Source organism: Physeter macrocephalus, chromosome 18, assembly GCF_002837175.3.
Source record: "Physeter macrocephalus isolate SW-GA chromosome 18, ASM283717v5, whole genome shotgun sequence".
NCBI classification, from domain to species: Eukaryota; Metazoa; Chordata; class Mammalia; order Artiodactyla; family Physeteridae; genus Physeter; species Physeter macrocephalus.
The window spans coordinates 69,563,670-69,577,104 of record NC_041231.1 but is presented as its reverse complement, the minus strand read 5'-3'; the positions used below and the strand labels follow the sequence as shown (position 1 = coordinate 69,577,104).

General features: G+C 58.9%; 1 protein-coding gene across 4 annotated transcripts in view; it reads left to right on the top strand.

Moving 5' to 3' along the window:
* The window catches only part of SPDEF (SAM pointed domain containing ETS transcription factor), a 21,368-nt gene extending 12,526 nt beyond the window's left edge, over positions 1–8,842 (top strand). For 2 of the 4 annotated variants that reach the window (XM_028479461.2, XM_028479460.1), the window contains 5 exons: positions 1,708–2,172; positions 4,297–4,494; positions 5,928–5,975; positions 6,088–6,234; positions 8,146–8,842. In XM_028479461.2, coding sequence (XP_028335262.1) covers positions 1,731–2,172; positions 4,297–4,494; positions 5,928–5,975; positions 6,088–6,234; positions 8,146–8,324 — 1,014 coding nt within the window. In that variant the 5' untranslated portion in view covers positions 1,708–1,730 and the 3' untranslated portion in view covers positions 8,325–8,842. Of the gene's footprint in view, positions 1–822; positions 2,173–4,296; positions 4,495–5,927; positions 5,976–6,087; positions 6,235–8,145 lie in introns of those variants that run through there. The other 2 variants (XM_007106294.3, XM_028479462.2) reach the window with 2 other exon arrangements.
* Positions 8,843–13,435: the final 4,593 nt, after the last annotated feature.

Genomic DNA, 13,435 nt, shown 5'->3' with positions numbered 1-13,435 from the left:
AACTTGAACACTCATCAGAATCACCCAACGGACCTGTAGAAACACATTGCTAGGAATTCCCTGGCGGTACAGTGGTTAGGACTCTGTGCTTCCATGGCAGGGGGCCCAGGTTCAATGATCAGGGAATGAAGTTCCCACAAGCAGTGCGGCGCAGCCAAAAAAAAGAGAAAGAAATGCATTGCTGGGCTTCCCCTGCCCCACTTTCCCCACTCCCCACCCCGCCACCGCCGAGCTTCTGATTCAGTAGTTCTGATGTGGGCCTGAGAATCCAAGTTCCTCAAAAGTTCCTAGGTGGTGCTGATGCGGCTGGTCCCGGCACCACATTTTGAGAACACTTTTAAAATGTAAATACCCCCAAGAAAGGACACACATTAACTTGCCCTTAACAGGTTCATCTGCTCCTTTCCTCCTTTCGGAATGACCCCCTGTATTACGGGGAACATATGTTGTTGGTAATCTTCCACTTCTGTCCTGATTTATTCTTGAGTTTTGAGCCCACAAATCATGGAAATATCCCAGGGACCCCAGTTCTTTGGTGTATGTACATCTCGCAAGTTCCCTGCCTCACCAAAACCACGGACTCCAATATGGGGCTCAGAGAAAAGGGTCCAGGGGAAGCAGAGCCTGGGGACCCATGGGGAGGGACACTGTAGTTCCTCGTGCTGAGGCCAAATGGTGCCCCTTGGGAGGCATTGGGGCAGCAGGTAGGAGTGGGGTCTGACTTGCTGAGGGACTCATTTGTCCCCCAGGGCCTGGGCCTTCTGACCAGCCTCTGGAGCTGTGGGGAAAGTGGGCCTGTAGGTCTGCACCTGGCACCTCCCACCTTGGGAGCTGTGAGTTCTTCTGGGCGTGAGGGGAGAGAAGAGGGCCTGGGAGCTGGGAGGGGCTGGGGAAGCACCTTTCAGGAAAGGACAAGGAGGGTGGGTACCAGAAACCCAGCCCTGAGTAGGGGCGGGGCCAAGCACACCTGTATGTTGTTGTTCAGTGACCACCTCAGCAGCGTTAGGCTGGGAATTTATTCGCACCCCCCAAGTGGCCCTGTGGGAGAGGAAGGGGGCCCGCCTCCCCAACCGGGGAGGAGATTCTACCCTGCCACACCCCTCACTTGCTCCTTTCATTCTTCACCGGGCTGGTGGAGATGATGGTGACCTTCTCCCTTCCCTAACCCCTCCGAGGGCAGAGTAAAAGAAAACAAGCTTTGCCACAGCAGAAAAGATTAGGTTAGCTCTTAGAAGGAGCTTCCTCGACAGGACAGGGGACTGGGATCTGGGTGGGGGCCGGGCCAGGGACAGAGGGCTGGATATTAAAGACTTCTTGTCCAGGCCTCAGTTTGCTCATCTGCCAAATGGGACTAATCGTGCCTTCCATTGTGAGGACTGAAAGAGGTCAAGAACCTCAGAAGATTGTTTTAAACAGGCTACACGTGTAAAGATTTGCTGCTCGCAGCCAACCTGGCTTCCCTGGGGAGTAAGGGAGCTGTCTGTTTACAGTCCTGCCCCCACTCCCATCCCACTGGCTTTCCAGCCACAAGACCTGTTTGCCCAGCCCTGTCCTAGCTGCCCAGTGACCCGGAAGCCCCAACTCTCTCCCAGGCCCAGCCACTGCCCGCTGGGCTCCTCATCTCTGTAACCAGCTTAGCAGCCTCCATGGGGATGGGGAAGCAGCCAGGACCTGACTCTCCTTCCTTTTTTACTTCTGTAAACGCAGCCGCCAGCCCAAGCAGCAGCGGCATGGGCAGCGCCAGCCCGGGCCTGAGTGGCGTCCCCCCCAGCCGCCTGCTGCTGCCCCCCGACACTGTGCTACGGACTGGCCTGGAGAAGGTGGCAGTGGGGGCAGGGGCACTGGGGCCCGAGAGATGGGACTGGAGCCCCAGCCCACCTGCCACACCTGAGCAGGGCCTGTCCACCTTCTACCTCTCCTACTTCGACATGCTGTACTCTGAGGACAGCAGCTGGGTGGCCAAGGGCCCCGGGGCCAGCACTCGGGAGGAGCCGCCCGACGAGCCCGAGCAGTGCCCCGTCATCGACAGCCAAGCCCCGGCGGGCAGCCTGGACCTGGCACCGGGTGGGCTGACACTGGAGGAGCATTCACTGGAGCAGGTGCAGTCCATGGTGGTGGGCGAGGTGCTCAAGGACATCGAGACGGCCTGCAAGCTGCTCAACATCACGGCAGGTGAGCACCTCCTCACGCCCCCCTCCGCCAGGGGGACACAGGCCAGCGGAGGTCACAGGGAGGTGTGGGGGCACTGCCTGGTGCACTGTGGTCACCCCCAGAGATGCTGGTGCTTCTACACATACACTCAGCCCCTAACACACAGCAGCTGCGAGCCTGGGAGCCAAGGTTCCCACTCTCTCTGTGCCCCAACTGCACCAGCCCAGTGTCCCCACTTGGTAGGTGCCAGGTGAAGCAAATACGAGCTCTACACCATCTGGCCCACCTCCTCCTCTCACACTTAAATCCACTCTTCCCTTATTCACTCTGCTCCAGCCACTCCTGTCTCTTTGCTGTTACCGCAACACACACACCTCAGGACATTTGCACTTGCTGGTCCCTCAACCCAGAGCACTCTTCCCCCACATACCTACCTGGCTCACCCCTCACCTCCTTCAGGTCTTGATTCAAATGGCACCATCTCGATGAGGCCTTTCCTGACCCCTCTATTGAAATTGCTGTCCATACCCACCACGTCTTATTCCTCCAACCTCCTTTATTTCTCTCACGTTTCCTACCGTCTGATATGCTGCATATTTATCTTGTTTACTGACTGTCTCCCCCACTGGACTGTACATGCCCCAAGGGCAGGGATTTTCATTTGTTTTGTTCACTGCTACATCCCCAGTTCCTAGGATGTTACCTTGTACATAATAGATGCTCAATAAACAATAATTTAATATACCAGGCCCTGTTCTAGCACTGGGGAATTCAGCGTGAACATAGCACAAAGGCTCTTTCGTTCACGAAGCTAATGTTACAGTGACGAAACAGATCATAAATAAATAGGATAATGTATCACTGGTCCAGTGGGGATGAGGGCTCTGATGAGGGGTGCACATCAGGAGGCCAGGCACGTGTCTGCGAGGGCCTGGAAGGTGTGGTTACGGAGCTTATGCTACTGGTTGAGGGGCTGCTGGGTCTCCAGTCCCCTGTCCCTCCATCATCTCTCCAGCTTTGGGCAAGCCTGACCCATCTCCTTGGCCTTTGGGCTCTGGCACCTGAGGCTTCCACACAGGAGGGGTCTTCGGGCATCCCTCAGGCCTGCCTCCTCCTCCTCAGTGTAACCCGGGCCCAGCCCCTGCCTCCCAGTAGTCCCAGCTGGGGTCCCGCCTTGAGGCAGCTCCTGCCCAGGCCCCATCCTCCAGTGGCCCAATGCCAGCCCCCAATCCGGGAGCTTTTCCCACGGTGCCTCCGCTCCCACACCGAGTTGGGGAGGGCCCTGCCCTCTAAACAATAGGGACAGAAACAAATTGCTTTGACCCTGAGGAAGAAAATGGGTTTATTAAGTGGGGGCAGGCCAGTCTGCAGGTCACCCAGCTTAGACCACAGCGTTCACTTGGAGGCCCCATTGTGTCTGTGCCCTCAGCTTGACCACCACCCACGTGCCCTGCTGGGCTCACCCCAGGGCAGCTCCCCAGGGAGACTTATAGGACCAAGCCAGCCACTCGCCTCCGGGCCTTGGCCCCATGGCCACCCTGTACCCTGCCACCGCTCCCCCACATTTGGTGCACGTGCACTGAGCAGCTCCCCAGCACCCAGCCCTTTGTTAGGTGTTGGACGAGGGAATGGAACTCTCTCTGTGCCTCAGTTTCCTCATCTGTAAAATACAGTGCGGGTGGAGAGTGGGGTTAGTAGAGCTAATTTTTGGTTGGGTTTTTCTCTGGTTCTTTGAAGGGTTTGGGGAAGGCAAGAGGCATCTGGGAAAGAAAGAAGCTTGGGTGTTTCTGGTTTAATGTCACTGTCCCCTCCAGGGCTGCGGCTCCCCAGAAGGCCCTTTGGAGGGGCTGGAGGGGTCTGGGAGGACCTGAGGTCCAGGTGAGATGGGGGTGCAGAGGCCCCAGGCTGCCCTGCCCTGAGCCATGTTTGCTTCAAGGGCCCTGGCTCCTTCCTCTCACTGCCCCCTTCCTCGGTACCCCCTCCATGGATCCCCTCAAGGCCCCATGTGCCCTGGCCTGGCCCCATCCCAGGAGTGCATGGTCCCAGGCCACCAGTTCCCACGGGGGCTCCATCAGAGCAGAGGGGCCACCTTGAGGGTGGTGCCCTCAAGCAGCCTCCGGGGCTGAAGGAGTGTCTCTTGCCCAGACCCCGTGGACTGGAGCCCTGGCAACGTGCAGAAGTGGCTCCTGTGGACGGAGCACCAGTACCGGCTGCCCTCCGTGGGCAAGGCCTTCCAGGAGCTGGGGGGTAAGGAGCTGTGTGCCATGTCGGAGGAGCAGTTCCGCCAGCGCTCGCCCCTGGGCGGGGACGTGCTGCACGCCCACCTGGACATCTGGAAATCAGGTGGGACAGGCATGGGTAGAATGCCCCACCCCCCGCCCCCCACTGCGGGCTCCAAGCCAGGGACACCAAGGGGAACAGTTAGGTCAGCCTGCCTGTCCGGAGGCTACACTCCACTGGGTAGGCAGCCCCTTGTCCCAATCCGGGTTCTGCTCTGAATCCCAGCCCCAAAGACAGCTGCCTCCCTGGATCCTGGGTGAACTCTCCAGCCCCGACCCCACTGCCTACCCTGGTCAAGGCCACAGCACTTAGGACAGAGCACGTGGGAAGTTAAAAATGGAAGTTAGACTGTGAGGACACAGGACATCAGATACTCTAAGTCCTTCTTCTTTGTCCTTTTTAAAATTTTGTGTTTGTTTCGTGTTGTTTTCATTAAAGAAGAAATGAGGTAATACATGTGCAGGATTTTTAAAAAGACCATCGTGAACAACAGTATACCATGAAGAATAACCCTCCCTCCCACCTACCCCGGCCCTCCAATCCCCCTCCCTAGAGGCAACCACCGTTGCCAGTTTCGTGAGTACCTTGCCAAGGAAAGTCTATGCATATACAAGCAAGAGTGTGACTTCTACCCCTTTCTAACATGAATAGTACGAGTATCACGCTGTTCTGTACTGAACAGCGTATCTTGGATCTTGTTTCCCATCACTGTCTCTACAGCTGCCCCAGTTTTGATGGCTGCATGCCAACCCCTTAATGTTTACTTGGTCTCAATCTTATCGGGCGCCCAGTGTGCCCTGCACAGAGCCGTGCACTTCAGAGGGGTCAGTCCTCGCTCCACGAGTCAAGGTCCCTGCCCCTCAGGGCCCAGGGTGAATAAGAGGACAGGTCCCACTCTTATGGCCCAGAAACCAGTGTCCTGCCCCAGCCCAGGCCCCTTGCCGGGGTCTAGCAAGAGCAGTGGACAGTGCCAGGCTGAGCCGGGTGGCGGTGAGGGCAGAAGCTGGCAGCCTGGGCAGAAGCTGGCGGCCTCCGCCTCTCACTGCTTCTCCGGGGAGGGGGTCAGGTGGAGAGCAGGAGGGGACGGTGGTGCTCGGGGAGCTTGGCAGCTGGAGGGCAGGGAGTGTTTTTGTTATGCTGGGTACCATGCAGGCTTCACCACCCTGCATCCTCGCGAGACCTGTGAGGGGGTGTCCCAGCCCCATTTCACAGGTTACAGAAGGGAGGCAAAGCAAGGCTTGACTTCCACTCCTCTCTGAACAAGGGGCTGCCTGCAGGGCCTCTAAGGCCCCTCCCAGCTCCAAAATCCTACATTTTCTTCCAGGAGGAGGCTCTGTAAACAGCTGGTCTTCACAGGCCGGCAGGAGGGAGGGAGAGAGAAGCCCCCCCCCCCACGGGGGGGCGGGCTTCTCTGGCCCCACAGTTCCACCCAAATGCCCTCCTCCTCCCTTGCGGGGGGTCTCTCTGGTCCCCAACTTCCTCTCCTTGTCCCGCAGCGGCCTGGATGAAAGAGAGGACGTCCCTGGGGGCGATTCACTACTGTGGTGAGTCGGGCAGGCCAGGGAGGCGGCCGGGGCTCTGGGGTCTGGGGGTGGGCTGGGGCAGCCATTGAAGAAGGGGGCTCCCCACTCACCGCCACCCTCCCTGGCTGCCCAGCGTCGACCAGAGAAGAGAGCTGGACGGACAGCGAGGTGGACTCGTCCTGCTCCGGGCAGCCCATCCACCTGTGGCAGTTTCTCAAGGAACTGCTGCTGAAGCCACACAGCTATGGCCGCTTCATCCGGTGGCTCAACAAGGAGAAGGGTGAGCAGTGCCAGGGGCAGGAGGGGAGAGGGCTGCTGGGGGCCTGCGGTCCTGCCAGGTGCCGGGCAGGGAGGGCTGGGGGCGGGGCAGAGGGCTGGAGCTGCCCCCACCTTTGCCCTGAATGCCACACACACACTCTCACTGGACCGGCCCAGGGTCTGCGTGCCATCTGTGTCCACGCGTGTTCCCCGGCTGGGCTCTGCCTGTTGAGGGTCCCCAGTGACACACAGTGCCTGGGACATAGCAGGGCCTTAAAACTCTGCTGGGAACCGGACACGGTCTTTACCCTCAAAACATCAGAGCGTGACGGAAGGAGACTGATGGTGTCCAGTGAAAAATACAGTGTGGGCAACAGAGGTAATATTAGATTTTCAAGTAGCCACAATTAGAAATTTTTTTAAACAGGTGAATTTAATTTTAATAATACATCTATTTAATCCGATATTATAAATTCGTATAATTTCAACATATAATCGATATAAAAATTATTAATGAGATATTCCCTAAGTCTTTGAAATCTGGCATACATTTTATGCTTACAGCACATCTCACTTCAGACCAGCCACATTTCAAGGGCTAAGAGCCACATGTGGCTAGTGGCGACCACGTTGGACCAGCAACAGGGCTGGATGGTGTGCGGGTGCGTGTTTTAGAAAAGGCTCAGAGCCAAGAAACCTGGGTTCTAGGCCCCCTCCTGCCATTAGTAGCTGTGGGCGCCTGGACCCCAGTCTTCATGTCTGTGAAATGGACTAGATTCATTCATCCAGCAAACCTTCCTTGAGCACCTCCTCTGGTTCCACACTTGCTCAGCCGACATTTATGGAGGGTTACAGTGTCCTGAGGGTGTGGGGAGAATTCAGCGGTACCCCATCCTCCAGGGACCTACAGTCTTGTAGGAGAACCAGCAGTGAAATGAGCTGGTGTGTAGAATGTGTTGGGCTGTGATGGGGTCAGCTGTGCCTGGGTCCAGGAGGGCTTCACAGAGGAGTGACTCTGGGGCTGAGTGTGGAGCACGGGAAGGGGTTAGGAGGGGTGGAAAAGTTCCTGCACAAGGTGTGGTGATCCCGTGTGTATATTTGAGACTGAGCCGGTACTCCAGGGAGACTGTCCCATGGGGGCAGGGAGATCAGGGAGGACGGGGTGGTCTGGAAAGCCTGCCTGGAGAGGGTGTGCTGACCTGGGCTTTGCCAGGTGGTTTAGAATGAGAACTGGGGGTATTAGTGAGTAATAGTTCATCCTAAGGGGTACTTCCTTCGGGCTCTGTTCTAAGCGCTTTCTGTACCCACTCAACAACATGGTGATCACTACAACCCCCTCTTACTGACAGGAAAATGGGGTCTCAGACAACTTCTAAAGGTAGAAAATGGCAGAGCCAGGATTCCAACCCAGGTCAGCCTGGCTCCAGGTCCACTCTTTCCACCATCTCCTACCAATTAATCCTGCCAGAAAGGGCTGTGTGGGCTTGAAGTGTCTGAGAATCGCAAAGGGGTCTTTCAGGCTCGGGAACTGCACGGGTGACCTTGCCAAATGAGCCGTGTCCGCAGCCCGGAGCCCCGCAGGGCTTCTGCATAGGGTGTGCACACCCCACGCTTAGGAGCAGAGGCTGGCAAGGATCAGGCCCTCAGGGCCCCAAGTCGCCAACCAACGTATGCAGGTTCACCCTGCACCAGGAGGCCTGTGAGTCCGTGGTAGGATTTACCACTTCCTGGGCCCTGTGGAACACCCTTCCCACATGTTCCTTTAACCCTCACCACAACCATGGGAGAAGGTATCGTGGCCCACCGCCTGGCCCTACCCCGGGCGACTCTAGCTCCCCTGGCTGCGAGAGACTGACCTGCTGGTCTTGGTCTTTCTCCTTCCTGCCGCCCCACCTGCACTGCTGGCTCTCTCTGGGCCCTCCTGCTGCCCCAGGCATCTTCAAAATCGAGGACTCCGCGCAGGTGGCCCGGCTGTGGGGCATCCGCAAGAACCGCCCCGCCATGAACTACGACAAGCTGAGCCGCTCCATCCGCCAGTATTACAAGAAGGGCATCATCCGCAAGCCGGACATCTCCCAGCGCCTGGTCTACCAGTTCGTGCACCCCATCTGAGTGCTGCGGCCAGGCCCCAGGCCCGAACCTTGCCCTCGCCAGACCTCCCTCCTGCCTGCCCCGCCTCAGCCAGACCCTGAGCTGGGGGACAGGGCAGTCTGCTGGCATCCGGAGTTCAAGGTCAGGGAGGGGATGGCCCCTCGCTCCACGGGTGTCAGTGAGCTCTCTGGGGCCCGAGGGACCCCGGGGTGGGCGTGCTTTCTCCCTGGGCCCGACTGCTCCTGCGCCCAGTCCACTGGAGGACGGGGGAAGCCAGGGCTGTTCTCAGTGTTCATGGCACGCCAGGGAAGGCCCTCCCTCCACCCAGCCTCTGACCCCAGAAGTTCCAGAGCAGAGCCGACAGAACGGCAGTGACTTGGCCAAGGCCACTCGCAGTCCAGTGCCCTCTGCCACCCATTCTGTACCGTGCCTGGCATGGTGCGGGGACGTCTACACCCCCAAGTTGGGAAGCCAGGGGTGCCCTGGGGACGGATAATAAAGATACTAGAGAATTGACATGGCCCCAGTGTCCTACATACGGTGAGGGAGTGGCACAGCCTGGAGGCCATCAATGCTCAAATGGTTGTGGTCACAGGGGCCTGGGGTGGTCAAGGGAGGCTTCCTGGGGGAGGTGGCATTGAGCTGAGCCTAAAAGGAAAGGGGCAGTTGATTGGTAGAAGCAGTGGGAGAGAGGCAGTGAGTCCTCAAGGCCAACGAGGGGCTGGACTTGCCCTCATCTCCCCTGACCTGGTGTCGGCTGGAAGGAGGGCGTGGGCTGGGGCTGAAAAGGGTCTACGGCAGGACTGGAGAGATGGTGGCGTCCTTCCCACCCTCCTGCTCTGCTGTAGGTCAGGACTTTCCCCTGGGGTGGGCCGAGGGCTGCCCCTCTTGTGAGGGGGGTCCACAGCCCTTGCCTCTGCTTGGCCTACTGAAGCAGGGCTGTGGGAGAGGATGGGGCCTTCAGTCTTCCTCATGGGACACTGGCTCTGCAGCAAACAAGAGTGGAAGACAGGTTGGCTTGCTGGCAATTTCTCTCTTGAGAGAAGCCACAGACCTCCTCAGGGGCCCTGAAGCTGTGAGCCCTGCAAGCTGGGTGTGAGGGGCCAGGGCTCCTGGCGGGAAAAAGGGCTGGGTCTGAGTGTTCATTTGTGTGCTGGGGGAGATGGAACCCACCGCCTTCTTTCCTGGGCAAAGCAACTCGGCTTTCTCATGCTCCCCTCACGTTTGTTCATCCAGCTCAGCTAACCTGAGGGCCGACTAGGCGGCCAGGTGCTTCCACTGCTTTTTGTCATTAACCTTCCCAACAAAACTGGGAGGTAAGGGTCACCCCCCCACATGCTACTTTGCAGCTGATGAAACTGAGGCTCAGAGCAGTCAAGTGCTTGCTCACAGTCACACAGCCAATCAGCAGCAGAACCAAGAACTGAACCCACAAGGACAGGGCTCTCTCTGTCCCTCCACGCCTCCTGCTCTGTCAGCGCCCTTAGCCTCTGTAACGCTTAGCTTCTGATGACAGGCTTCCAGGAGGCAGCCCAGCGCCACCCAGACCACTGAGGGTTAAATGCTGCCCTGTACTGCACCTTCTGCCCTCAGCAATTTTATTGTCTCCAGAAGAAAGTTTACTCCTGGCAGTGAGCAAACAGCACCTTGGCATCTGTCAGCTGGGATTGCACTGGGAGGAGGAGGAGGAGGAGGAGGCCCTGCCCCAGGCCAGTGTCTCGCTGGGCCCCTGCTGTCTGCCCACCCCCGGGGAGGGGGCAGACTGGGCCCTGGCCAGAACACAGCTTGGCTCTGCTGAACTGCTGAACTGGTTTTGTCTCCGGCCTGCCCACCCTGCCCCCAAGTCCCTGGAGCCACCTGCTTGCACGTCCCCAGCTGGGCCTGGGCCTGGAGAGGCCTCCGATCTCAGGCTGGGGCTGGGAGGGAGGGAGGAGGAGGATTAGGGGCGAGGAGTGGGGAGCTGGAGCCACTCCAGAACGCGGAGCTGCTGGGGGGCTTGGGTGGGGCAGCTCCCTGCTGTGTGGATCTGCACGAGGCACAGAGGCACACACCCACACACCCATCCAGTGACACCTCGTGTGCTGGCAGCAAACTCCGGAATCCTCTTTCTCCTTCACACACCTGCCTGTCAGAACTCCAACTAGCCTAGGTACTCCCTGACCTTTTGCAGGGGAGCCTGCCTCCAGGGCTCCCCATAACTGCATGGAACAGCCTGTCCAAATAAGGCAAACTTTTATCTTTACTTGAAGAGTCCTCTGGCTAAAACCAGGGGTTTGTGCCTGGAGGTGGATCTGGGGCATGAAGAATATGGGGGAGAGAACAGATCCAATCCCCAAATGGACCTTTTCTCCCTGCCCTGAGCATGCCCCGAGGCTGGGGGAAAACAGTAGGGGTGAGGGGACTCTAGTATATTTGCCTTGAACGATGGGTTTGTGTCAGGACCCTGTCAGGCTGTCAAGGCCAGAAGGGCTTCAGAGAGACATCTAACCAGACGGGGGAGGCTGAGACCCGGGGTGGGGACACAGTGACCTGATGGCAGGACTGGGACAGGGACTCCTGCCCTGCCCCAGAGGGGATGTGGCCGGAGTGGGGAGGCTGGAGCAGGGGCTGGGACTGGAGCTGAAGCTGGGCTGGGGGCTGAGCCCCGGGCATAACAGAGTTAGGAGCCCAGAGCCCCTGTCCTGCCCCCCAAGGGGCCCCACACAGAAGTGCTGTCAGAGGTCAGGCAGGACACAGGAAAGTGTGGCATGGCCTGGTGTCACACCACAGGCAGCCGGGACTGTGAACAGCCAGAAGCCACAGGCCTCAGCGGCCACTTTGAGAACTTTGCTTTAAAAATGGAAACCTATTTAGGGGTCAAATTCACCCTTGAACCATGAGTTTGGGACCCCGGATGCCTCAGGTCTCCTGGTCAGTGCTCATCACCAGGCACCCGGGATTCTAAAGGCCACAGCCTTGGAGGCTTAGAGAGCACCAGGTGTGACCTTCCCTGTACAGACAGGACCCGGGGCCCTGGAAGGTGAAGGGACCAGCCCTCAGGCCCCCAGCCCGCGGTGGTCGCCAGGACAGTACCCAGCGTGCTCCCCAACAGACGTCCAACCGCAGGCAACTCTCAGAGCGCTCGCAAGACACACAAGACTCAGGATGACAACGTCCAGCCAGGTTGACACAGTTCTGGGTTTTATCCACAGTCATACAGTCACAACTTATATATATATATATTTGTATTTATATACCTTTAAATTACACAATCATGTACAAAACGGGTGCACTGCTGAGACCACAGCACTTCTCGGAGTTTCACAGGTGTTGGACTAATGGAGTCAGGAAGCCTAAGGTGGCAGGCGGCGGGGCAGCCCCGGCTCCTCGCAGAGCCAGGCTGCAGAAAGGGCGCTTAACTGGGGACAAAACACGGTACACGCCGAGCCCCGCAGGGCGCCCCGTGCAGCATCCAGGGGGCGGACGGGGGCTACAGGAGGAGGTGGGCGCGGCTGCTCCGCTCCGTGTTGACTGCCCGACACCAGCACTGACAGGTGGGGCTCAGGGGGACTTCCGGGTGGGAGACCCTCCTGCCCTGGGGTCCTGAGGAGCCTGGGGACTGAGAGGGAGTGGTCCCTAACAGGGCCGTAGAGGTGGTTGCTCACAAGGAATGGGTTTTGAGTCCCTGCCCCGGAGTGGGCTGCTAGAGTGCTGAGGGGGACAGGCCTGGGGTCCAGCCAGGGCCACAGCCCCTCCCCAGGTACCGGGAAGCCGCGGGCACAGAGATGGGGAGCCCAGGCCCAAGGTGCAGATGTGCTCGCTTCCTGCCTTCCAAGGGGCAGAGGGCTCCAACCCCAACTCCTGCCCTTGGGGAGAGGCTGAAGAGGCTTTTGTTCTGGAGTCCGGAGGCCTGAGGCTTCCGAAATCTTACTTCAGGCTCTGAGGGGCCTAGGGCACATCTCAGGCTGCAGCAGAGGCCCAGAAAGCAGACAGTAACAAGAACAGGGGTGCTGAGAAGGGAATCTGCCCGACCCTGGGGGTGCCATTGTCCCCAAACCCCCAACTCCCCTGGCCCCAAGGGAGGCCTGCACCAGCTCAGGCCCCTGTGACTCTACCCAGGTCCTCTGTGCCCACATGACCAGGCTCAGGGCCTTGAGGGTGGGGTCTGCGACCTCCTGAGTGGGTTGCTGGGAGAAGAAGCACGGATCAAAAGAGGACTGAGGCTGACGGAGGGACTGGGGTATCACACTGTCTTTACCTGGAGGCCCGGGGTCCAGGTGCTGCTGGAGCTGAGCGGGTAGGGTGTCTGCAGGCCCGAAGCTCAGAAGTAGCATCAGCTGTGAGCAGTAACCTCACCTGGTGCTGCAGGAAGTCTCAAGGCCTCACCCCGGAGGTTCCCGAGAGACTCCTCCTATCATTCCCCTACCTCATTGGGTCTTGTCCTGCCCTGGTCGGCTTCTCAAGCACCCCCGCCCCACTCCTATGGGCCAGGCTGGTTAATACCTGGTACGAATACCTGGTAATCCAGCACCACTTCCTTTCACCAATCACAGGAAACACTCCTGCTCTTGCGGGAGGCCCTTTGCCTCCTCCCACCCACAAAAGTCCTTTAACTGAGACCCAGGCTTGGAGAGATGGAGGGGCTGCCAGCAGGAGGGGCTGCCAGGGGCTGGGGTTGGGCGAGAAGGGACAAGGAAGAAAGACTTGGCGACTGTCCTGCTCCTGAGGCCGGGGCTCCTCCCTCCTGCAAACCCACACCTCTCCCATTGGCCACAGGCACCGGGTCCCCAGTGCCTCCCCAGGCAGGCCAGAGCAGGGGAAAGATGCATGGGAGGCCAGCTTAGCCCAGTGGTTCTACGGTTTTAGATGGACGTGGAGGGCAAGAGGCCCTCCTCCCCAGGAAACAGGAGGAGGGGGCTACTGTGGTTGGCTTTGCCCTGGGCTTTGGGGCCCCTCCCCTCCGGCCTGAGGCCTTACGAGATGGGGGCGGGGTCTGAGGAAGAGCCTGTGCGGGAAGTACTGACAGCTGCAAAGAAGGGCCCCAGCAGGGTCCTGGTCCTTCCTCTGAGCCTGCTCCCCGTTCACTCACCCTCCTACACCCCAGTCACACTGTCACCAACTCCAGCTCACCCCTCTTCATGTCCTGGGGAGTC